The sequence below is a fragment of the Bombus pascuorum genome, chromosome 13 (assembly GCF_905332965.1).
Source record: "Bombus pascuorum chromosome 13, iyBomPasc1.1, whole genome shotgun sequence".
Classification (NCBI taxonomy): domain Eukaryota; kingdom Metazoa; phylum Arthropoda; class Insecta; order Hymenoptera; family Apidae; genus Bombus; species Bombus pascuorum.
In genome coordinates this window covers 5627871-5655054 of record NC_083500.1, presented here as the reverse complement: position 1 = coordinate 5655054, position 27184 = coordinate 5627871, and the positions used below count along the sequence as shown (strand labels likewise).

At 32.5% G+C, this 27184-nt stretch overlaps 1 protein-coding gene and 1 long non-coding RNA gene across 10 annotated transcripts in view; one reads left to right on the top strand and one right to left on the bottom strand.

Annotated features, from left to right (window-relative positions):
* Positions 1 to 27184, top strand: part of LOC132913118 (kinase D-interacting substrate of 220 kDa) — a 43198-nt gene that overhangs the window by 13660 nt on the left and 2354 nt on the right. For 4 of the 9 annotated variants that reach the window (XM_060971104.1, XM_060971101.1, XM_060971100.1 and 1 more), the window contains 19 exons: positions 19730 to 19861; positions 20447 to 20545; positions 20629 to 20727; positions 21407 to 21604; positions 21725 to 21823; positions 22012 to 22308; positions 22487 to 22862; positions 22995 to 23159; positions 23243 to 23450; positions 23525 to 23947; positions 24028 to 24250; positions 24341 to 24520; positions 24607 to 25066; positions 25147 to 25312; positions 25390 to 25861; positions 25945 to 26118; positions 26186 to 26339; positions 26430 to 26548; positions 26777 to 26891. In XM_060971104.1, the coding sequence (XP_060827087.1) occupies positions 19751 to 19861; positions 20447 to 20545; positions 20629 to 20727; positions 21407 to 21604; positions 21725 to 21823; positions 22012 to 22308; positions 22487 to 22862; positions 22995 to 23159; positions 23243 to 23450; positions 23525 to 23947; positions 24028 to 24250; positions 24341 to 24520; positions 24607 to 25066; positions 25147 to 25312; positions 25390 to 25861; positions 25945 to 26118; positions 26186 to 26339; positions 26430 to 26548; positions 26777 to 26891 (4138 nt within the window). In that variant the 5' untranslated portion in view covers positions 19730 to 19750. Of the gene's footprint in view, positions 1 to 5902; positions 7669 to 12257; positions 12747 to 13918; positions 15764 to 19729; positions 19862 to 20446; positions 20546 to 20628; positions 20728 to 21406; positions 21605 to 21724; positions 21824 to 22011; positions 22309 to 22486; positions 22863 to 22994; positions 23160 to 23242; positions 23451 to 23524; positions 23948 to 24027; positions 24251 to 24340; positions 24521 to 24606; positions 25067 to 25146; positions 25313 to 25389; positions 25862 to 25944; positions 26119 to 26185; positions 26340 to 26429; positions 26549 to 26624; positions 26664 to 26776; positions 26948 to 27184 lie in introns of those variants that run through there. The other 5 variants (XM_060971097.1, XM_060971098.1, XM_060971103.1 and 2 more) reach the window with 5 other exon arrangements.
* On the bottom strand, positions 321 to 9856 carry LOC132913142 (uncharacterized). The gene is made up of 3 exons (XR_009659330.1): positions 9692 to 9856; positions 7504 to 7649; positions 321 to 3413 (listed from the first exon to the last, which is right to left on the bottom strand). It is a non-coding gene; the product is annotated as an uncharacterized LOC132913142 (long non-coding RNA).

Sequence of the window (27184 nt, the reverse complement as noted above, 5' to 3'; positions counted from 1 at the left end):
AGTCGAATAATTAAGATCAATTCGAGGCATTATTGCTCTATATAGTTTGATAATGGGGAATTTGGTACCTCTTGAAATAGCCACTTCATTATACAGCGAGCCACCCTGAGACGCCGAGATTTTTTGAGCGCGGGCGACATGGCCAGAAATAAATTTGGCCGCTTTGCCTCCTTTCTTGCTGTCCTCTTCGTGGCTTACGTTGTCTAATTAAGCTCCTGAATTCGCGAGAACCTTCTGTTCGATTTTGCAATTCCATCGAAAATCATCTTCATTCACGATCCCGAATCTTTCTAAGAAATTCAATTGAGAAATACAGTGGCTACAAAAGTATCGGTATATCCTTTATTTTCCAATGAAGTTTTTTTTATCACGTTCTATATTTTGTTTCTATAATATCAAATTTTTATAGTCATAGAAAGATACTTGAAAATTTAATATACCTAATTAATTGATCATTATTAATTAATGTGTAGATGTTATGCTACAACCTTATAGCGTGCAAATACTTTTTGTAGCTATACACTATATATCCATAAATATGTTTTTATCATTCAAATCTTTTTGTAAATCTTTATAGATTTACTACTGACGCTATAAATTTATAGCTATACTAATATTACAATAAATAACGGTTTTAATCTATCGTTCTATTTCTTAATAGAAAAATTGTGATTATAATATGGAGATAGCAGTCGCACTCTGTTACAACTATATAAATATTTAAATGTGACCTGGCAATCAGTCATTCTCAGATATTCAATTCCAAGATCGGTACATTTTCGTTTAAATTTCCCGAATCTTATACATGAATGTCCAATGATATAAACAGGATACGTCCAACGTTACACGAATAATAATCAAGAGCGTACGACTAAGCTTGGATTTTCACAGCATATGACACGCTTGTGTCATACGTTTGACAAGTAGACTAGAATTCGATCAATACCACCCGATGCTGCGGATATTTCGTGACTAAGAACAATGGTTTTTAGAATAGATTGTCATGCATCAGTCTACGTTCCAAGGAATTCTTGGAAATCATGATTGGAAAATATTTATACCTTTCTTGTACGTTGTTCTTATTTAGTTTATCTTAGATCCATGTTAAAAAAGTTGTACGTGATTATAGTCTTAAGTCAAATAGTTTTAAATGAACAGGCGTAGACTATGAAAATAACGAAGATCTGTCAGGAAGGTATTAGTTTGTTTTTTATAGTATCTATATATATGTGTGTGTGTTACTATCTAATCTAAGTTTCTCAGCCATCCACATAGATCAAAAAGGAACACCACATATAGCAACGCTAACCCACACCGCATAAACCCAACAGCTTATTTTACACCAATCAAATTTCCCCACGTAGTCTTTATTCTACGTTATACGTAATCCTGACGAATCCAAATAACCATTCAGAAATAGCTTAAATATAGAGCAGATTTAATCATATGCCACTTCCTGTGTCTTACTAATTTACCCTGCTATTTGTCTATCTCAATTACTCAATCCTGTCCAATTCTAACCGTGGGCCAATGTTCTAACATTTCAATCAAATCTAAGTCAATTTACAAGAATTTATAAATGTGTAGTATTTACAGTGGCTCATGCAATTACTTGCAATTACTTATTATAGAAAATTTATATATATGTGTACAGTGTTGCGAATAATTATGTACTCAAACACTGAATTATTTCTCCAATATCTGTAAGAAATCGCTGATTACGCATAGATATATTAAATGAAATTATTTTTGTAAGGTATGCTGTAGGATACCAGGAAATGTTACATGGTGAATTATTGCCTTTTATAACTGAAATCTTTCAACAAGACAACGCTGTTGTTCATACAACCACCACTAGGAAAAAGGGCTTTTAAGATTATAGGATTGTTAGCATGACCAGCGTTGAGTCCTGATCCGAATCCGATCGAGAAGTTATGGGGAATTATAAGAAGAAAAATTTGCGATCAGGAAAAGCCTTCTATAGAAAATATCATTGGATTTAAAAAAAGAATAAAATTCGTGTGAGAGGATACTCAAAGCGAAACTTTAAATAAGTTAATAAATTTTGCATTTAACAGAATAATAGAAGTAATCAAAAATAAAGATAAACCCTCTTAGTATTGAACAAAAACGTAACTAAATTAACATTGAATTTATCTTTTCACAACCTAAAGCACAATTTTAAGAGGAAATTTCATTTTTCCAGACTTTGAAAGAAGGAAATATTTACTTGTTGTATCTTGAGTTTTGTTTTATTTTATAATATGAAATTATATAAATGATTTTGTCAATTGTTGTTTTAATATTGTGAAAAATATATAAATAGAGTTGAGTGTTTATAATTATTCCCGGCACTGTACATCGTATGTGTTATATAAAGCATTTTTGAAATTCCATCAGCATTGTAATGAGACTGTCACGATTGATGTATTGATATTGATTGATGTGAATGGTATTTACTGCAAACATATATTCAGTGAAAAATTAATATACAGTATGAGAAGTCACCTTGAGCATAATAATAACTTGATAATAAATTAAATATCGTTTTATTGAAATTTGATGGTATAATACATAACTTACTCTTTAAATTCTGATGCTTGTTACGACTTTTCTAATCTGTATAAAATATATTCTTGCATCAAACATCTTGTATATTTTCAAACGGGTTCCAAACGTCACCAATATAATCATGATAATCGAGTCTCATTACAGTGTTAATGAAATTTCAAAATGTTCCAAATAACACAAAATATATTCGTATTAATAATAAGGTGTCTATAAATATTCGAATACTTTCATCTTCGAATTTTCTTTCTTGATCAATCATCATCATTTCATTCTTCAATTCACGATTTAATATCGTCTACAGGTGATCAAATACTTTCATTATCTTGTATATAGCTTCGAATCTTCCTTCGCGATCAATCATCATCATTCCTTTCTTCGACAACGATTCAATATCGTCTACAGACGGTCAAATACTTTCATGATCTTGTATACAGCTATCTTCTCGATCCAACCATCATCATTGCTTTCTTGAACAACAATTCGATATCGTCGATCTTCTTCCTATGTGCTAGAATTTTACACGTTAGAGGGGCACGACTATTTTCGTTTACCTTCGACAGTGTGCCAATACACGAAGAACACTGGGTGCGACAGTGATTTATCATCTCGATTCCCTCGAAGATTGAATTGTGTGCCAGAAAAGTCGAACTTTAACTTCCTCTTTGGAGCACAAAGGGGTTGTGAAGTCGCTGCCAGAGGGAAGATTCACGGTCGATGTGTTCGTCGATTATCGTAGAATTAATCTCAACGCACAATGCCGTCTGTCATTCACGTGTCAAAGCTCCAGATTCCCTCGAGTAATTTTTTTCACGATCAATTTAATGCTTTGATAATTCGAAATTCTAGGAAGAATTAAAAATTACGTTCGTAATTATGTTGCCACTATGATACTATAGTTGATATTCTACATTGTAGATGTTTATATTAGTAAACAATTTTGATGATATTAATAGATATAATTGCGTGTGTTTTTAATAAATATCAAGCTCTTATTGATCCAGTGGATGTCAAAGAAAATGATGGACATCGGTCATCATTTATACGCCAGTGTTTAGTTGGTTTTGCTCGTAATCGAATCAGTTTTTTCATTTTTAGTGTTGCAAAATGGTGTATTGTATAAATAGTGTATGGTGAATCATTAACGATAATCGTTTAACTATTAACGAACGATAATAAACGAGTGGTCATAGCATAGCAATATGATGCCAAAAATGCTTTTACGAGATACCTATCGGTTGTGAATGTCATTGGGTGCCAGGACGAATTATTTTATCCAACCTGATCTCAAGCAGCTGTCTTTATAGCTATTATGAAATGTATAGTCTTTCTCCAAAGTCTAATTTTGATTAAATATCTCTGCAGGACAATGAATCTCATTTATCAATTTTTTAGCTTAGGATCAGATGATATTAGGGTACCATAATATTATTGAAGATATGTAATACATTAAAAACATTTACATAAATCCTATGCATCAGAGAAATATTTAGAATTTAATGCTGGAAATTGTAATACGAAATGCATGATCAAATCACGGATTTGTAACATTCATATTCATAGACAGAAGTTTTTAAAATTTAATACTGAAAACTGTAACATAAAATTTCTGATCAATCACAAACATGAGACATTCATATTCACGCATAGAATTATATCATTATCGCGCTTACTCTTTCATTCGATATTCCACGAATCAATTTCGTTTGGATATTCGTTATTTTTTACTCGATATCATATCTATTACGAACGACTACATTTTTATCGCGGAATTATCAGTAACAGTTGCCACAAGGTAACGATAATTGACCATTTATTTGATTCACTTCGGTTTTTAAAATTATTTTTCATTAAACGATAAGATGCGATGTTCTTGCATTGTGCCAAGTAAAATTTCTATTTATTGTAATTCGCCTGCGGAGTTTTATGTGTTCACGCTAATTTTAAACAACGTAATGTACATAATCTGTAGGAATATATAAAATATCCAGAAATTGGAACCTGTTATAATACTTATATTCGTCGATGTTATATTATATGTGATATATGTTATATTATATTTGGATGAAACAATTTTTATATAGGTCTTATAGCTTTAATTATATTTGTAGAAATATCAGTTTGCATAAACATCCGCATGTTTCGCTCTATGAATATAAATTTCCTAAAATACTTAGTTCTTTAAATATAAATTAAATTAATTGACGGCGCCGAAACCGTTATCATTTTTATCATATCCAATTGTTATTTACTCAATCTTACGACAAAAGATTGCATGAAAAGAATCTTTTTCTTTTTCTGTCGAAGAATTGCGACAAAATAAGAAATAGAAAAATATCTTCTCTAGGATGAATGATATCTAGGATGAATTTGAGAATATGATATCGACGAGTGGAAGATTTTTTAATTGAGAAAAAAGTACCAATAGCATGATTTGTTTCGTATTATGAAATACTTTCGATGGTACAACACGTTGTCGATAAGATAAGATCAATAATTGTCTCTGTTTATACGTATAGAACAGTATGATAAGTGTCGTGCAGAGTGTACAAGGTATGAAATATTGCTGTACCTCGTAAAAACAATATTAAATGGTCAGTTCGATCGGTGATTAATCGTGATCGATCGAGTTAACTCGTGGCTACAGTTTGAGCGATTAAAGGTTTTTTTAAGTGCTCGAAAAACGAGTGACGATCGGTGAAAACTAGTGAATTACGCGTCGAAGTAATAAACTACGTGTTAGCTTTAATTTTCTGCTGGAAAACACCGGTAACTCCATTAAGTTTGTGTAACGAGTAACAGAGGCAACGATCCAACAACTCGTGTACAGCGATCGGTCAAACAAAATCTAAGTTCAATGTAACGGGAGCAGAACATGGATATGAGAACACATCAACGATATAATGAGAAAAATATCACGCTGTAGTTCACTGATTCGTATTAAATTTAGAATTATAATGTTTTTCACCAGAGAAGTCAATGTCGATTAATTAAGATAGAAGAATATTAAAATTTAGAAGGAAAAAGAATCATTACGTTCTTTTATAACAAGAAGAATTTTTATATTAAATCTTTTATAGGAAGCAAAAAGAAATTTTTTATCAAAACCAAAGTCAAATGCTTTCTACCAAAATCCCATAAAATAAAATTGATTTCTGTGGATAATAGAGATCATAAAACCAGCAAATAGCATAAAACAAGAGTTTCCCATAAAAAGGAGAAAATTTAAATGAATCATAAGTGAAACTGGAGATTTTATATCAAATTCAAATTCTAATATCTCTCAACCAAATGTTCGATATCCAATTTCTACAAAATAATACCAATTTCTAGTAAAATTACCAAATAGGAGAAAGAATCTTCACATCAAGAAATCAAAGATCTTTAAAAAAAGCTTATATAAGAAGATAAGTGAATCTTACCTCAACGTTCTATGTTGAATTTTCACTAAAATAATACAGAATTCCTACAGAAAATACAGAAGACAATTTTCTCGAACAATTATACACATTTTAAAACACAGCTAAGGATCAACATACTTTCTCAAAGATTTGATTTAACACGAATTCTTACAGAAAATATAGAGGATTATTATCTCGAACAATTAAACACACTTTTGAAACGCAATTGAAGATCGACATTTCCCCTCGAAGATTCTGTTCGTTGTATATCTCCGGCATTATTTGTTCTATTTGCTTCTCGAATACTTTTCATAAATACGAAGAACGAAATGATGAGGGGCAATGAACGTCTACTCGAGCAGAGCTTTCGTTTGGTATCGTTGCTTCCAGATATATTCCTTAGGAGCTGTCTCGATAAGATCATCTGAAAATTGGCTGAAATTAGACTGTTCAAATAAAACGAAGATTATGGTATAAATATTGGTACTTATCGCTGCAAGTTAACTGGCTGACTCTTAATTAACCAACATACTTTGGATCAATTCGTGTTGATTTGTGCACCAGCTTGGCCTATATAAGAATATCGTGGAAGAAACTGTGAATTCTTGTAAAAACTTTTATTAAAACACGAAGTTTTTCCAACAGTGGCAACTTGAGATTGAAACTTTGACCTTTTGATTTTTAATTGGAATCTCCCAAAAATTCTCTGTAGAAATAAACTTCATTTTCTGTTTTGCTTTTTATCGGTGATTGATTGGAATAAAATAGAGTGAATTTGTTGCGTAAAAGTATTTTTACCGTTGACGTAAGTACGTTTAACTTTTTGTTGTTCCGTTGAAAGACGTGATAAATTGTGCTAACGAGAAATAAATCACTGGAATTGTGTAATTCGCGACACGTGCGAAACATTCCGTAAACATAAACGTCGGATTCGTGACTAATTTTCTTGTTTGTGAAAGAATGCACGTGGCCTGTCACACGAAAGGTATTATTGGTTTTTCGTTGGTTCTAAAGAAGAACTTGAAAAAGATAAATTTTTATAGGAACCTTCGGCAGTGAAAATGCCAGAAGAAATTGCTTTTTAACGAATCATACAGGAAGACATAAAAGAGAATATTTTTTTATAAAATTCTTTTATGACAGAAGTATCTGAATAAAACCGGATTTTTGTTAACTGTAGAGAAAAACTTTAAGAGGAGAATATTTTTAATGGAAAGTTTTGGTGGTATCAGAATACAGTTGGTTTTTTTAAATGAAAACTTTGATGATATCAGAATTAGATCGATGGAAAACGAGAACAGAATGACAAAATATAGAAACACGTAAAAATTATTAAATTATCTAAAATTAAAAGTTAAGGAGAAGAAGCAAAATTTGGAGAAAATGGAAATAAATTTTACAGAGTGGATCGAGCTACAAAATTAAAAGAGTACAGTAGTACGAAACGACGAGTGATTCAGTGTCTCAACAATGACTTCATCAACCTAGTATTGATTATTATTATTGGAATATGAGAGTATTTCTCGATATTGACCTGGTTTCGATGGAATACGTAAATGAGAGGAGTAACTTATTGGGTTCTAATCGAGAAAATGCAGCATCCTTTCCATCTCTGGTGCCACAGGGATTGGCTCACAGTTACGGGTCTCTTTCATCTTGCCAACAAGTGATACATTCGATCTGGAACAGAAGCAAACAGGTACAGACAGAACTCGGATAAAATGCACTTTAATTAATAAATAAATAGCGTTAATTGTTTCATTAACTTTATCGGTCTTTCAAAGAAAAGACTGTTCTATCTATATTATAATACATGTACTACACCAATAATGCAACTGTAATAAAAATTTCTAGTTGCAAGATGTGTTCTCGGGAAAATATTAACAAGCGCAGAATATTTATATTGAAATTTTTCTATTTGATATTATGCTAAATATTCGTATTCGCGAAATCTTACAACACAGCGTAAAATTATTATTTTACTACAACACATTAATAATCTTTTTGTAAATAAAATAATTTAATTTACATTTCGAGAACTAAATATTTTGAAAAATTTGTATTTCCAAGATCGAGTATTTTAGGAAATTTATATTTAAGGAGGGAACAATGCGTTCGTTTATACAAATTCACAGTTTTGCAGCAAGGACAAGAAAATTTTGTACAGATGAAAAAAAAAATGATCGAATTATATTTTATATTTAATGAAATATAAAATGCTAGATATTGGTTAACAATTGCATTAATAATTCATCAATTAGAAATTGAGGTCTAAAATTCAGTTCTAGTTAACTTTTATTGATATTAAACAGACAAATTTCAATCAATTTTAACCAAGAAGATTTCGAAGATTGTCTGCGATCTCTGCCAAAATTTTAAGAGATAAATATCGTATCTTACGTCCTTTATTTATATCCACTTTATAGGTTGAATATTATGCTTGCTTCATAACTGTGAGAAACCCACAGGTGGGTTAGATCGAATTAAATGAAAGTATTTTGTCGGTTTGTCCGTTTGCCTGGTTATCGTGCCAACATTTTTCAACGTGACTCGAAAGATAAATGATACATGCAACAGAGTCTTTAAAGATATGTTTTGCTTACACCTTGGATCGCATTTGATCACTTCAATGAACGAAGTTGTATTAAATTGCAGCTATACAAATTTTCACGAACTGTTAATAAACCTAAATTAACTGATTACATAATGGATAGATAAACGAATAATGAAGATTAAAGTAGTTTGAGGATTACGTATGCTCGCGTGTTTAAATGTTTGCAGCTAGATGTTCTATTATTCCGATAAATGCAACCAAGTATTTATCCTCATGGCTCACCAGTCGATGACGTTCGAATATTTTAATTCTTCGTAGCTTCTAGAGCTCTTCTAGTCGATTCACAATCGATTAGAAGAAACGCGAATAAATAATTTATTTGTGACATCTGTTACTGGGCATGTATACATCAAATCGATCGTATCTTTATTAAAATAGATGATAATAGTCACTTTTTTCTTTAACTAAATTATCTTAACTTAGTGTGGATTATCTGAAAGTTATATAAATCAAAGAATTTAATAAACATAGTAGTATATTTAGTAATATATAATTTCAGTGTACTTATAGATATTCTTTTATCTTAATTAAAACTCCAGTTATCATTAAGTATTACGTAATTGCGTGGAAGTTTTAATATAAGTAATTAGTAGTATTAAGTAGAACGTAGAAGAACCGGCAATGTCTGACTAAGTACTGTCTAACACTACTTCTCACTCTACTATCCGTTATACTATAATACGTATTTCAATCATATTATTATTCCATCGTCGGTTTTCATATTTTTCTTCTTTTTCTCCTAGAAGAGGTTATTCAAAATTTGTATAATATACTCGAACCTTTCATAGCAATTAATTCATTTATAATTGTATTCTTCAAAAGAATATGGAACACAAGACATATCATGTACGAGATCTAAACAGTAAAACCCGACCAATCAAACTTTAATAACCATAACATTTATATACTCTTAAGCTCTTCATAGCAAGAATTTATATACTTATAATTTTATTTATCAAAAGAATAAACCAAAAACAAAACGTATGGAAGACCTGAATACTAGAAATCGATCATCTAATCATCTAGTCGAATGTAGCCATTTAAAAATATTTTTCAAAATTCTTCCATATATTAAGAATGAAATAATAAAACGTCTCTGTTGTCATACCATGTTCCAGGAAGAAGATTGTCGACAAAACGATCGTAGCTCGTTTTCTCCGCTTCTTTTTATAAGCCCTTGCAAACGACTTGTCGGTACACAATTGATTAGTTTCTTGAATGCTTTAATTGGCCCAAGTGCCGCGAGTAGCGCAAGGACGCGCTGTCTTCTCGCCTAGCTGTATCGAGTAAAAATAATTTTCTAGTTAGAAGTCTGCGGAAATATAATTATTAGCGATCTAAAAATTAACCGATTTTAATTTCTAATCATCTTTTTTTCGAAGCTTACTTCGTCGGCATACATTAGAAAAACAAAGGCAGTGTGCAATAGTTGCTGCACCTATCGCGGAATGCAAACGAATAAAAGATTGTTTGTCGAATTTATGCATTGTTAACAGTGCATCGTCATTATTTAAGCGCGCAAGGCTATATCTTATCGCGAAGTAATAAATTGCACATGGAGATCCATATTGTTTAATTTGTTGCATTGATCTGCCTTTTAATTCTCTTATGTATTTTATGCGCATTTTATTTCTGATTCGTTCTTTCATCCAAAGGCATTCGTTTATTAATAAAATATAAAGTAATTAATTTTTTTCTTTACAATATAAATTCTTTGAAGATTTACATTATTATAATTGCATTGTAACAGGATAGCACTAAGAATTTGAGAAGAAGTTGTCTCCTAATTACTTGTTGTGTAACACGTTTAATCTGCTTTTTAAATTTTTATTATCTATTATAAAATCTATTTGAAAATTTTATTTCAACGTTTATCATTAAATCCGGTTTCCGTTTTTTCTTCCTATTCTTATTTCCTTTTTTCATTGTGAGATTCACAGTTCATAATGCGTTAACGTATAATTCTATAATTTCTCCAAATACAGTAAACAATTTTGAAGTTGTCGATTCACATGGCGCAAAATTATAGAAAAGCAGCTCAAAAATCTACTTGATAATTTTCGGTGTATCTTTTTATTTGAGAAAAGATTGTAACATACGAAAAACGTATAAACAAGTTTCAGACTAATTTATTGCGAAAGTCCAATAAACAGCTTAGCTTGCTGTTCGTTTAGTACCATTTTTAAAACACTACAAAGCGATAACATATCCTAAATATAAAAGAAGACGCAACAATAAGATATTTCGGAAGATAATAAAATAAAAAAATAATTTATTTGTGACACATCATTTATTCGTTTACACCGATACTCAATATGTACCTTGATAGTATAACTACATTTGAACAAACTGTACAACACGTGTTCTATATAAATACAAATGCCATGCTATTAAGTGACGACACTATGTGTTCAAGAATTAAAAAATTCTTTTATAATGAATTATCTATCAATTGCCAACCTGTTCTTTTTCTCTCAAAAATACGATAATTTCTATAATTATATAGATTTTATATACAGAATAATTGGTTTTATATATATATATACAGGGTCCGATCGAATCACATGTAAAAGCGGACACGACGTGATTCCTTGTTGATGAATAAGAAAAAAATATAGAATAAAATTTTTTATTCTTGACTTAGTTATAGAGAAAATGGAGTTTGAAAATTTTTTCAAGTGTACTTAATCATCACTGATTCTGGACTGGACAGGACCAAACAATCGGCAGGAGATTATTTTACATGCAAAAAAAAGTCGAAAATGTAGAATAAAATCTTTCCGTCTGAGGCTTTATTTCCATAAAAATAGAGTTTAAACATGTTTAGTTAAGAATCGACCTAGTACGCGCGTATGATAAATTTCCAAATTTAATTTTCTTTGAAACAAAGCGTCTTGTGAAAAAATTTGATTCTACATTTTCGACTTTCTTTTACAAATTTTTTACAGATTATTCGATCGGTTCCTGTGTATTTCTAACGTATTGGAAGTCGATTAAAAATTTGTAGGATCAGACAAAACATCTATCGGAAGTCTATCGGATCTTTTGAAGATCATAATCTATAAAATTTAGCTAACTATGAAATTTACAGACAATCTTCTTTCTATGATATCTAAATAGGATTAATTTCGATGCCCGCGAACATACACAACTCTTTAATTGTTAACAACTCTAGCCAATATCAACCAATACGTAAATATTAACTCGGAGGAGCTAATTTACAATTAATATTACCCTAGATTGCACCAAATATTAATCAGAAAGCGCCAAACACAAAATCTTCTCATCAGGAACGAAGATCTTCGTTATCGCTTAAACATCAACCTTCCGTTTATCGTAACATAATCAATTGAAATTTACGACGGTCAGTCGTAAGTCGTAAGCCACTAAATCAACTTACCAGTTACGTCATAGTGATGTCTTATGTCCTCAACCTAACGATCATGCGTCATACTACTCTTCCAATAGACTTAGTGATCGTTCCTCCTGGATGTTCTTCTCCAATTACGAGTTCCTCCTTGCTTCGTTTCGCGATAATATCTAATAAACGAGCCATTCACAGGCCAAAGTGGATTATCTTCACATTTCGAAAATTTTAGTACCAAAGCACTCGATTGATATAATTTTATCAGTTCCACGGTGTTAATTTGGCTCAAATAAACGGCTCAAATATTTGCGAGCTCGTGACGCGCGAACCATAGAAATTCGTGAGATCCCTTGGGAACATAAAAATCGGCAAAACTCGGTTTTGCTTCAAATGGCACGGATTTTATTTATGCTTTTTTGAGAGCAAATAGTAAGAATAATGATTTCAATGAAACACAATTGTGGAGAGAGCACACGATGTTACACACGATCTCGCACGACTGTGTACACGACTTTAAAGATCCCACGTCGGATATATAAATGTCGCACGATTTGCCAGACGATGGTCTTAAACGATCTGCTGGCGTCGCAGATCGCACGCGTTCCGCTAGATCTGGCTAGATCCGCGTGCATTAGATATACTTATACATAAAGAGAAAGATAAACGCGTTTGTCATTGGTTCCGAGAGCTCTTGGTGCTGGACAAGGTGAAGAAGAGACAGGAAGGAAGGGATGACTACGAAAAATTTGGAAAGGATGCTCAGGCTCGCTAACTTGTCGCGGGTCGGTTTTTTACGGTATTGAATGTGGTTTTAAGTGGATCGAGTGAAGAATAGTTGTCGAATTCTAACTATTCTCAGAATAGTTTATGAATTCTTCCTTCTCCATTTTATTTAGAACTATATAGAATTTAAGTTGTAGTTGATGAAATGGAAGATAATTCGTTCTATTTCTGTTCTAATCTAGTCTATTTTGAATTTTCTAGAATCTGAATTGTAGTTGATGAAATGAAAGATATGTAATTCTTTTTATTTTGGTTACTGCAGGGTTTTACCAAAGTTAATGAGATTGAGTATATTTTATTGCATCGTGGATTCTGTAGGGTTTTATTTTCATTCGTTGATATCGATAAGATGGAGCATGTTTTATTGTATTTTTGTGATGTTATAAGATGTGTCCTTTATGATTTAACATGGATGAAACGAAAGCTGCTTTACTGTGCTTTGGATTCTATAGAATTTAACTTTTATAATTTAAAATTGAGGATATTTCATCGTATATTGAATTCTGCAGGATTTGTCTTTTATAATATATGGTAGATTATAGATTTTGATAGAATTGTAGAGATTGATAAAATATAGAGTACTTGATCGTATTAAACTTTCCTTCATTGTCCTTGATACAGCGACTCATTTTACGACCTTATTTCTCGGTCGATTTTATGATACTTCGTCAGTTCAACGAAATAGTTTCATAAAGTAGGATTTTATAAAAAATTATGACTCATCTCGATAATATAAATCGTTAGAATTCTTATTCCCAGAATACATATCTCTAATAACTGTCTTGCAGCGACATCAGCAACATCACATACGAAACAAAAGTTCTTAGAATGTAGGACATCAGTTATTTAGTATTTTTCAAAATTAAAATCTCCTAACGACTTTCCGTCCAAACTGTTTGCTTCTATTGTTCTCTTATTTTTATTTTTACTTCGTATCTTTATTATCGAGCACGCTGCAATCGTGATAATTTCTATCCACACGACACTCAAATATTTTTAAAAATATTCACACTTTCTGTTATCAACGCGATTCGATAAAAGAAGAATTATAGGTCAAAGACACCATTCCAATATTTGAACAAATGGCCAAATGCTTAAAAATATCAATATCTCAAACAACCACAGTCTTTGTCTTTCGAAAAGAAAGAAAGGAATCTTGTAAATTTTCCACGTATTTATCCATAGTAAGCTTTATCTTGGAGTATCGTCGAAGCACGTTGAGGAAAGAATGCAATGCGGAAGGCCAAAGACGATCGTTTCAAGATCGCGACACATCATTTTCGAATCAGCATCGAGGAAGAAGAGGACGAAGAGAACAAAGAAACGGAAGATGCTGCTGGAGAAACCGACAGAAGATTCTCCATTACGATTGAGGCGGATTCTGGAATAGTGGTTGCGTCGCAAGAATCACAAGCGCAAGATCTTCCAATCAACAGAGAACGTTCGTTTGCAAATGATCAAACAGCCAATGAAATTTTATCAGAAGAATTTGTAGAAAGAACTTGGAACGAGCAGGAAAAGAAAGCACAAAGCTTCGAATCTAAGTCGTCGAAAAATTCTGGTGACTCAAAGGGACGATCTTCAAAAGAATCAGTCGGCCAACAACAAATTTTGTTAGAGAAATTTATCGATAAAACTTTGAACGAACAGGGAAGAGAGGTACAAGGCTTAGAGTTCAAAACTTCGAAAGATTCTGATGGATCAGATAGTGGACCTTCCAAAGAAATTGGTTCGAGAGAATCGATTAGCCAGAAGAAGAGGATCGATAAATTCGCAAACGATGAAAATTTGTCGGATGATTCGCAAAACTGTGGGAAGATTGAAAAGACGCAAAGCGATAATTTGGAAAGTGAAACGCGATTTTCGGTTGCTTCCAGCGAAGTTCCTAACGAAAATTATGAAATCTCCGCTTCCGGAAACTCGCCGCGATCGATCAGTCCGGACCAAAACTTTGGCATTCTCTGCTCGAAGTTCAAGTATATCATCAATGAAAGTTCCTACGAGAATGTAGATTTGACAAAGAAATTGGAGCGCGGCTCGACCTCGAATTTTCTTTCTTTCGAAACATCGAATCCTTCAGAGCTTAAACGCCATAGATCTCTTTCTTCGTACGAAACCTACAAATCTTCCAGTTTAAATACTTCCACGCAACGCAAGAGGAGTCTTCAAGATCCTACAGACGTAACATTACAAAATTTACGATTACTCGATCAACCGAGAGAAAGAGCACAATCAGTGACAACTGCAGAAATCCAGGAGGCCTCGCAGATTCTTACTCATCCAAATATTGAATCTATTAAAGCAGTTCCTCCCTCGGCAGTCTCTGTTTCTCCTCTTCTAATCAGACGTTATTACAAAGCCATGTCCGCGTTTTCCAATAATTCCTCCAGTCTGGAAAACACCTATCCATCCAAAATGTTAGAAGATCCTCTTCAAACTCGGCAAGATTCCATCAAGACTCCGAAAAATGATGTAAATTGTACAAATTCAGAAGAAGAAGTCAATCAGAGGAATACGCAAAGAAGATTGACATTGCCTGCTATGAACATAGATCTAGATTCGGGAGAAAAACCAGGAACTGCCAACTATCAAAATGTTTTATCAGGAACCAGCGTTAATCCTATTAGAAGATCCAGCATAGCGAATGCTGCGATTTGTTCGAGTTTAGCTCCCAGCTTGGCCAGCGCTTATCCAGGTGTTCCAAACTGTTTGTTGCCCACATCAAATGGAAACGAACTGTCGAACATTTCGTCTAACAGCGAGCAGATACCAGAAAGAAGCGGAGTAACCGGATTGAAGATGAAGCTACCATTCCTTCGACTTCATATACCTGCGTCGCAACCAATTTCAGGCGAGGAAGAAGGCGAAGAGGAGGATCCGAACCATCATTCGCATCATCATCATCATCACCATCATCATCATCACGTGTTCCCGTATTTTCATGTACCCACATTCACGTTCACCGCGCCAGCCACCGATGGTGAACCTGGCCGGAAGTTCAACTTTGGAATTCGCAGACACTCGCAAACGGTTAGTCGCTGCCTTAGATCGCCGTTTTACTCTGGTTTTCTTTTCGAGTGTTTTTACTAGGCAAGAGGAACCGCTTCCATTAATAAGAAGCTGTGTGATCGTAGAAGCTGTGTTTTTCAAGATTAGATCAGCTGGTTTTATTTTTTGAATGTTTTTATCAAGCAAGAGGAACCGCTTTCATTAATAAGAAGCTGTTTCAGCACTTTCTTGGTGTTTTAACATTTACGCTTACTACTGTGTATGACATTAATCCACCTTATTTGAAAATCGAGTTTGTTTAAAAGGAAGAAAGGTTTTTAATGATTTTAAAGCAATGACACAAATGGAAATACGACACGAACGTTTGAAAAGGAGATGCCAGGATGGATTCGTCGTTAAGTAATATTTGAAAGAGGAATTACAATAGTCATAAGCTTTCTCAGGATCCTCTTGGTGTTTTAACATTTACGCTTATTACTGCGTGTGAGTTTAATCTGATTTTGGTGTCTAATTTCATTTTGAGAAAATTTTTTAACGATTTTAAAGTAATGATGGAAATAGAAATGTGACACGAACGCTTTAAGAGCAAATACTAGGATGGATAATTCGTTGTTGAACAACGTCTGAAAGAGGGTTTACAGTGATTGTATTTGCTGTGTCTCTGTTATCTGTGTATATCCTTATCGAATTATATGTTCTACGTCTTTTACGTTGAATGAAGATATCAAGGACAGATACTTGGATGTTCTTTTATAAATATTTAATATAAAAGATCTAACGGAATCGTGCTTGATCAAATCAGTCGTCTATTTTAATACTTTGGATTTAGACGTTTCTTATATTTTTTTTATTGACAATTATTTTGTTTTTCTTTTTTGACACTTTTTTTTAATTGAATTCAGAAGAAATATTTAATCGTTGGCTACAGATTATCTAAAGCATTTGCTGAAATAAAATAATTGAACAGGAATAAAATATTCCAGTGGCACTGATACTCATGTTAGATCGTGAAATTTCAAGGAAGGATACTTTAACAATGTCACGGTCAATGGTCATTAATCATCGTTCCTGGTAGTAGTGTTTGGTATCTTTGAATGGCTTGTAATCTCGTTAATTCTATTACTCGTCGCTGTATCGCTCATTTCAAACTTTTGGCACAGTAATGAACATAAATTTCTTGTAACGTCTTTGATGAAATGATAATTAATGACTATTGCGTGATTACGATTTATGTTTTATTTTATCGAAGCTTTTCAAACATTCTCATTACATTTAACCAGTTCAACATCACTTGTTTGAAAATTTTGCGATTTATGCTTGTCACAAACTTCACTATGTGTGTCATAGAAATTAAGAATTTAAAGAAAGATTACAATTTTGAAATCTTCGTATCTACTTAAGAAATTCTTTGGTTAAAATTTTCATTGAAATAAAGAACATTACTATTCATATTTGTAGGATTAATTTTAGATTAATTATAAAAATTAATAGGTGATTCAATATAGACACAAGTGGAGAAGTAATTCCATACTTTTGTACTGTATATGTTTACAAGGTTTCGTTTAATGTATTATCCTTGCTCGTTTAATTTATTGTAGCCAATTCAGATAAAATGCAAGTCAAGGTCTAAACTACTATAAAGATTTAGATAGCAACTACGATAAAACTTCATTTATTGCAGCGAAATTTTAGTTAGTACTCGATTAACTGAATTTCTGCTGGTTAAATTTACTTATCCGAACATGAACTCCTATTATGTGAACAAAAAATAATATTTGTCCTCCGACAAGTTCACATAAATGGAATTCTACTGTATTGTAGGACTAATATATTAATCAGAATCTCAAACTTCTCAAGCTTTTGAACAGTAAAAGAGTAAATATTTCGGAGGTGACGTTTCTTTATTTTTAATTTTTTTTGTTTTTGAATGATGCGAATAGATATTTAATTGAATAGCACGCAAGTTATAAAACGTAAGTTGTATAATAAGATTTCGTTGAACTCGTTTAAAATCGATGTCGCCGGTACGTATTCATAACGATATCGCATTCGTCCGTGAGTAAACGGAATTAACATTGAGAACATGATATAAAACACGAGTCACGGTGTTTTATCAGGGTAGATGGATCCAATACTGGTCTGCGTTCCAACAATCAAGGTGATTCGCATGGATTGATCAAACTTATGTGTGAATGGAAATGTATATGTACATATCTTACCAAAACCGCATTAACAGCTTATTATTTTTACTATTTTAAAAAAGATAAAAAATTTTTTTAAGGTCCCAGCTTTTAAGGTGTTATATAAATTCTCTTTTCATCACCATTTCACGACTATTAACATTCGACTGTTGCGAAAAAATAATTACTTCGAATCTATTTTCGATCAGAAAGCAAATCATCGCTGATAATATTATTAATCGTATCAAGGCTTGAAGTGTTAATTTGTTTTCATGGCGTATTAACCGCGCAATTAACAACCTTGTAAACAAGCTCCAGGTTTGATGTATGTATCTACTGTTTTTCGCACACAGAAGATGCTAATTTCCTGCAAAAATACAATTTGTGCGCTTCGATTTTTGAAAATGTTATTGTTAGATAAATATTTAACATAAAATATATAAATAAACCTAAATGAATAGGTATATGTATCAAAATAGTTTTAAGATATTTTTGTTGAAATTTTATTTTTATCCTGGAGAAAAGATTTGAGATTTTACATGATTGTCGTCTAAAATTAGGTTGTTCGAAAAGTTTCTTTCGTTTTATAAGATGATAATAGATGAACAACAATTTCTGTTTTATATTATTTTATTGAATTAGGTATGATCCATTTCGTTATATTTCTATTATTATATTCGTGCATAATTCAATAAACTAATATGAAACAAAAAACATTGTGCGTCTATTATTTCCTTATAAAACGAAAGAAACTTTTCGGACAACCTAATACTATTGTGCAACGACGTTCGTGGTTCCATTTATATCTTATCCTTTCTACTTGCGTTTCAATTTCCACCGGTTCTGATTCATTCGTTATCGCTGACCCATATTCTATTGTGCTCCTCTGAAATATGTACAAGCTCTACGTATACTTGCCGCGCCCATGAATCGTGAAAATTATTTACAACCGCATGTTTTCTCCAATCGGACAACGGAAACATTTTCCACGATTCCTGCTCTAAATAAAAGTAGCCCTAATTGGCCTAAAAACTTCTCAATTTGTGTAATTTTCTTTCTTGGCATAGAAAGACCGAAAAATTAAGGAGTTTAAATATACATGTTATATAATTTAGTATATAAATATACTAAATCTATTTATGTTAAAAATACTAAATTATAATATCTAAAATACTAAATTGTATTATTTTTACTTGGGGCTTCAAAGAGATGTTCTCGGTAAATCTTTACTCTGGTAATTGATTTGGTCGAACCATTACTTCTATTTACTTCTTAAAAAACTAAGTTAACTGTGTCGTGTAAACTATTATGCATTTAGCATTTGATCTCGTGTCAAGTGTTAATTGTTCCGTATATTGCGCAGTTTAGTAGAGGCAAATTAGTACAATTACGAAATTCGTAAGACACGGTATATTTTTGTGACAACAGTTTGGATTGGAATATTTAACACTGATTTATTGAAAATTAATTTAAATATTTTAAACTTGAGATTTTTGTAAGCATCTATAAATCAACATTATTGATCGAGGATTAATATTAAATTTAAGTAATAGAGTAGATATAACATTTAAATATCAAGTATTTAATTTTCTATATTTTTAGAAGAAGTAAATACATTATATATTAAATTTAAATGTCACACGCAAGTTATCCAAGTATCGATTTCCGCCGACTGTTTCCTCACTTACTACTTATGCAGCAATTAATTCGCTACGCTCTGAGACTTTCTATTAGCGAATAAAAACGTGACAGGTCAGTCTCAAATAATCTTTTGCTCATTTTTAACAAGTTGATACTTTTTTCACAGACCTTGCATCGGACTGACTCGATGGTATCACTCTGCTACCGATCTCTCACCAGCTATATCACAGACGATAATCTCGCTGGTCTTCAAAGCTTCCTCGAAAACAAACGAGTACTGATCGATGACCGAGACGAGGTAACATTATTAAAATAACCATTTCCATTTGGATTAAGATATTTTTTAATTCCATCAGCTTCATGGAGAAACGTACCCCCCCCCACTGTCGGAAATATTATATTTAAAATGTTTATAAATTAAAGATATCTCCTTATCATACTTTATAAATGTACAATTCCATTTTAAAAAATGATTGAAATTTGAAGGAAAAATCGTCGGGAGGAAAATTTGTCTTACGTTATTTTATCCATGTGTCTAGACAGTTTAACTCTGTCTTGAATTATTTTTCCACGAATTTATGAGAATTGAAAGCACAAATGATCTTGAAACCTCAAGGAAAATTCCTTTTGTGTTGTTTTATGCACGTGTTTGTATAGTTCGACTCCGTTCTGAATTTGTTTTTCCATATTTCTGTAAAGATTAAGATCTCGTTAAAAGTAATCTTGGTCGAAACTTCCTTAATATCATGCTTTTCATCCCTTTGAATGATTTAACTCTTCTTTTAATTATGCTAATTTTGAAAGATTTTTAATCATTTTTTAATAGATTTGGCTTTATCTATAATCAGATATTAAATAATTGATTTCTTTGTTCTTACAATAGAATGGTAGTACAGCCCTCATCCTTGCAGCAACTAAGGGGAAGATACACTTTGTACGAGAGCTTATCAATCATGGAGCAGATGTTAATGCAGAGGACGCAGTTAGTATTATGTGTTATATGATCTATTGAATTTTATATATGTCTTTTTCCTGCCTATTGTATAAACAATTTAATTTTTTGAGGACAATTGGACGGCGTTATTGTGTGCGGCCAAGGAAGGGCACACAGATGTGTGCCTTGAATTACTTGAACATGGCGCCGATTTGGAACACAGAGACATGGTAAAGTCTCTAATTCTTTAATATATTTTTATTAGTTATAAAGTGAGAGCAATTTCTCAATATCTAGCGAACAAAGTTTATTTAAAATTTTTAGAAATTAAAATATTTATTTTACATTTTTAGAAACTAAATGTTTCTTTTAGATCTTTGAAAGATAAAAGAGATTTATTCTAAATGAGTCGTTTAATGTAAAAGTGGTGTAAGTCAAATCTTTGTCTATTTGGTTGAATAGCATATCTCGAAAGCAAAACCTCTATTCTCTTTTGTGCAGAAGTTGTGTAAATCTTCATTAGTTTCTCGGTAAATAGCAGAATAAGTGAATTTTTTGTCCTTGTATCCTTCATTATCCAGTAATCAACTTTTTTGGCTTACACCACTTTTGCATTAAACAACTCAAACTTTTGTAAATTGAAAAATTTATTTCTTTTCAAGATTTTCCCTTTGAAGATATTCCTTTCTAAGTACTTTAAGTACACGGATCCCTTCCTTATTCATCTATTAATTTCCTACACTCTTTTATTTTCACATTTTACAACATTTTTCTGCCATTAATTATATTTATATATTCTAATTTCATGTTTTAAAGTTTCTCTAAAGTTTCATTTCGTTACGAATGAAATATTTAATAATCATAAAGAAATCGGACAAATAGCAAGAAGAGGGAATAATCTATTTTTAGGGAGGGTGGACTGCACTTATGTGGGCGACGTATAAGGGTAGGTCACCGACGGTGATGATGCTACTAGGACGAGAAGCTGACGTCAATGCACATGGAAACTTTCACATATCTTCGTTGTTATGGGCCGCAGGCAGGGGTTACCCCGATATTGTTAAGGATCTTATTGCTCATGGTGCTAAAGTCAATGTCGGTGACAAGGTAATCTATATTTACCATCTTTTAAGTTCACGTACGATGTATTAACTAGAGACAGAAAAATCCATACTGCGACTTATATTGTCAGAGAAGTCTGTGTTAATGCATTTTTTCAACTTTTAGTATGGTACTACAGCGTTGGTGTGGGCGTCGCGTAAAGGCCACGTAGAAATTGTAGATACTCTTCTAAAAGCTGGTGCTAATGTCGATACTGCTGGCATGGTAAGACTTTAGTTTTATATAAATGATAATTAGACTACACATTTTTATGTACTTGCAAAGAAAAGATTACAGATCAGTTATATGAACTTGTGATGTATTTTACATCTCTAAAGTAATCTCTCTGTGTCTTTCTTTCTCCCCTTCCCTCAATGAAATTTTCAGATAATTAATAAAACTTTGTACTGCAGTACTCGTGGACAGCTCTTCTAGTGGCCACTCTTGGGAATCACTTGGAGGTGGTGCTACTTCTTTTAGAACATAAACCAAACGTAAACGCGTTAGATAAAGATGGATGCACAGCTCTGGCAATAGCTTGCCGAGAGGGGCATCACGAAATAGCAAATGCTCTTTTGAATGCTGGTGCTTATGTGAACATTCAAGATAGGGCTGGTGATACAAATTTAATTCATGCTGTGAAAGGCGGTCATAGAGGAGTGGTTGAATCTCTTTTAAAAAAGTATGCTGATGTCGACATTGCCGGCAAGGTACAAATATCAATCATATATTACTTTATGTATTTAATTTTTACACAAATAAAATTATTTACCTTTAAGTGTAAAATATTTTTCGTTTATCTCTGTGTCCAAAACGACTCCATTATTTTTGGCAATGTATTTTAATCAGTATCTCAGGTCAACCATTCAGATTTTATAAATATTTTAGGATAAGAAAACTGCAACCTACATAGCAGTCGAAAAAGGCAATATTTCAATATTGAAGCTGTTATTAAATGCAAACCCAGATTTAGAAATTGCGACAAAAGATGGTGATACTCCATTATTACGGGCAGTTCGATCGCGAAACGCTGAAATCGTGCAGATATTGCTAGACAAAAAAGCTAAAGTATCAGCCACCGATAAAAAAGGTGATACTGTACTACATATAGCTATGCGAGCTAGATCGAAAGCCATCGTTGAGATACTATTGAGAAATCCAAAAAATAGTCAGCTACTGTACCGTCCAAATAGACAAGGAGAGACTCCTTATAATATCGACATCAATCATCCAAAGACCATTCTTGGACAAATATTTGGTGCACGTAAGTCATTAATCAATAAGATTAAATAAAGCCAATAGTACATAATATAGTTCCTCTTTTCTTCTTCTTCTTCTTTTTTCTTTTTTTTTTTTTTTCTTCTATCAACTGAATATAACTGAATGTTCATTTTAGGGCGTCTTAATACCAATGAAGATAATGAAAATATGCTCGGTTACGACTTGTACAGTAGTGCGTTAGCGGATATCCTCAGTGAGCCATCTCTTTCAACGCCTATAACTGTTGGCCTTTACGCGAAGTGGGGTTCAGGAAAATCATTTTTGTTAAATAAATTAAGAGGTAATATTTGCAATGGTTTACAAATGCAACAACTAAATTAAAAATTGCATAAAATACTCATATACTGGTAATAATTTTTTCAGAGGAAATGAAAAATTTTGCTCGCCAATGGATGGATCCAGTATTCCAATTTTCTTTCCTATTATTCATAGTAGTAACTCATGTATCTTTGTTAGTGGGTATCACAATAGGTCTTGCCCTCCAATCATGGATTGTTGGGCTTGCGTGTGGTATAAGTCTTATATTTTTTACGTACACTTTTTTAATACTTGTCTGGTATGCTAACAAAAGGTAAGATTGCAAGATTGAAAGTATATACTCTATGTATTTTCATAATATTTAATTATGAAATATTTAAATCGTAGATATGATTGGTACTGGCCATACAATTTCACGGTAGCTCTGACTACAAAGTTAAATTCATTGAAACTGCTTTTACAAGTAATTTTTTGTCATCCTCCTGGTGGTCGAGTTCACGATGATATCACTGTTCAACCCATAAAGTTCTATTTTACTGACCAGACCCGAGTCGGCACAACTGCTGCCGGAGAGAACGCAGTAGTACAAATGGTAGGATCGCTTTATGATTCCATTGAGAATGAGTTTGGTTCTTTATCCACGCGACTCTACAGAGCATTCAGACCAAAACCAGATAAATCAACGACAACATGGAAATGGAGACATCTTTGTTGTTTACCATATATAGTTATATTTGAATTCTGCTTTTGCAGTTTACTCGTTGGTATCTCCGTACTTACGGTCTATCTCATCGATATTTCTAACAGCGAGTTAGTATACAATTTCTCAGAAAAACTATCAAATCAAAATTGTTATAATTAATTATTTCTTTCGATTTTTAATATCACAGGCCAACAATAGAAAGAGTTACATCACACATTATTATGATAACCGTTGCCTTAATACTAGCTGTTAGCATAATAGCAAACTTATATACATGGAGTCGAACGTTGCAAGCACTTGTTTTCTCTCAAAGACGGCACCTACAGCGCAGCATTTCTAAGTTAGAGACTTTAAAAAGCGAAGGTTTTATACAGACGCTAAGAAGCGAAGTCAGTTTAATGACCGAGATGGTATATTACATATTAATTGAATAATTGAATAATCTAATTTCATTAAACTGTTCTTTGTACTTAACAAAATTTTTGTAAAAAATAAAACAGGTTAAATGCCTAGATAGTTTTATGGCACAACAAAGCAGATTAGTAATAATTGTGGATGGTCTGGATAGTTGTGAACAAGATAAAGTGTTGTTAGTTTTAGATGCTATACAAGCATTATTCAGTGATAACGGTTATCCATTTGTTGTTATATTAGCAATCGATCCACATATTATTGCCAAGGTATCTCAAAATATTTCATTATCTTTTCATGGAACCCGATATGTGTAGTCTTTTACATGATATAAGATTTTGTTTCTTACATTCAGGCAGTGGAAGTCAATAGTAGAAGATTATTCACAGAGTCTAATATCGGAGGACACGATTACTTACGTAATATGGTGCATCTTCCATTTTATTTGCAAAACAGTGGTTTGCGAAAGGTAAAAGTAGCTCAACAAACTGCCCAACATAGTAGAAAAACTACGTGGACCGAAGCCGAGGAAAGTGTAAATTACACCGCGACTAGTACAATGCATCACTCTGTTTCTAACAGAAGACTTAGCACAGAGTCTGCTATAATGAACAGCAATGAAAAGTTGAAACCACAAAGCAGAAAAGGCAGTAGAAAATTACGATTAAGCGAGTCAATCGCAAGTAGCATCGGTAGCAATTTAAATCGATTGGGCGGTGCACAAGATCTCAATAAAATGCTTCTCACTGACGATTACTTTAGTGATGTGAATCCTCGTAGTATGAGAAGATTAATGAATGTTGTTTATGTCACTGGTAATAAAAACAACTAATCTCTGAGGCACTCATTTCTATGTGTCCTGCTTGTTTCTAATATATTATATGCCTCTTTTTAGGAAGATTATTAAAAGCATTCCAAATTGATTTCAATTGGTATCATTTAGCTAGTTGGATCAATATTACTGAACAATGGCCATTTAGGACGTCTTGGTTGATTCTTCATTACGATATGTATGAAGATAGTTTAGATGATTCCATGTCATTGAAAAGTCTTTATGATAAGTATGTCTTTTCCGAATAAATGCTTTGTAACATTTTAATAACCGGTTTGTATTTAATGTTTCTTTTCAAATCATTAGGATACGACCCCAAATCCCAGTACTTAAAGAAGTTCAACCTCTGTTAGAAATGGATAGAGATGAACGGAAACTAGATATTTTCCTGACGTTCCATCGTTCGAGTTTACTTGTTAGCGATATGAAAATATTCTTACCATTCACAATAAATCTCGATCCTTATATTAAGAAAAAAATAAAAGAGGAGCAACAGAGTATGGAAGAAGAATCAGGACTACTTGGTCCATATAAACAGTATAGTCCTTGGACTTTACCTAGTAATACACGTGAATCATGGAGTGTAAATAAAAGTGGTTTATCAAATCGAACAATGAAACTCGTTAAAACACCAAGTTTACAAGGACATGTACCGGTACCATCAACATCATGGGTACAACCGTGTATGCAGCCAACATTCGATTGGCAGACTCCATCGTGGCAAGTACTTCCCATGGAACCGACGGTTAAACCACTCTCTGCAACTACAACATTACCGGTACATATACATATAACATGATATTATAATGATACTATGACTATTATTACTACAATATTGTTATATAATTTTCTTTTTCTTAGTCCGAGATTTTGGAGATAAGACTATCATCTTTAACAGTAAATGGAATTTGCGACCTTATTGATAGGATCGACAGTATAAGTCCTAATCAAGCACCACAGTACAAACAAGTTATTAAAGAGAATAACATTAATGGTAGAGTTTTATTGCATTGTGATTTACAGGAGTTGAAAAAGGTAAGCTTTACTTCCATGATTTTAACTGACAGGTATTATGCAATCAATAATAATTCTTTATTTGTAGGTTCTTAAAATGGCTTTTGGAGATTGGGAATTGTTTCGTATGGTGATTGTGTCGCTTAGAGAATTAGAAGTTTCATCATTTAGCACACAAGAAGAAGGTTCACGAAGTGTTCGATTCACCGTAGGATCGGAACAAATTCAACGAAAAGGAGGAGGTACGTATACCGATTATTTATATAAATAGTAATATATTATAAAAGTATAAAATATCAAATGTATATAAAAATTGTCTCTTATTATTTAAGATCATGCTTTACAAAATACTTCAATACGTGTGCCAACACATGTAGAAAAAGACAAGGGAACATCGAGAACCGATGGTCCTAGGCGAGATCAAACTAAACAATCTATTATGGAAAAACAAGTAAGCTTCTTTACTCTATATGAATGAAATCATAGAAGTATGTTTATTCTAACAATTAATTAATCAATTAATTAAGTATTGTTCTCATTACAATCGTGCTCGGTTTTAGTTCCAGGTAAGCGAAATCGTATTTAACATTTCATATTAATTCCTTTATAACACATGAATAACTATTATAAGTTTAATACTAAAACATCAAATAGCGAAACAAGTAATTAAATTTTTCAGGTAACTTTAGAAGAACAGATGATATGTGGTGCATTACAAACTTTAAATGAAGAAGCGTGTGAAGATGTATTAGATGTACCATCTTCTGCAGTGGTACCATCAGACTCACTCGCAGGTGAGCCCTCTCCCCTACCACTTTCACTGCCTCTGGTTATAGTTCAAGAACCACCGCAGCCAGACCAAAAGTGTGACACCGTACTAGAATACAGTACAAATTTTTAATGAATTTAAATCAGATATAGCTGTGTAACTCGATCATGTATCATGTGTGTACAGCATCGATATGACCTCATTGCATTCGAAGATGGTTATACAAAACTTATCATCCGCAATGGTTCAGTTCCGCTGGAAAATTTGGTCAATATAACTGTTGTTTAAATGTTTCTTACCACCTATATTCATGCGTAG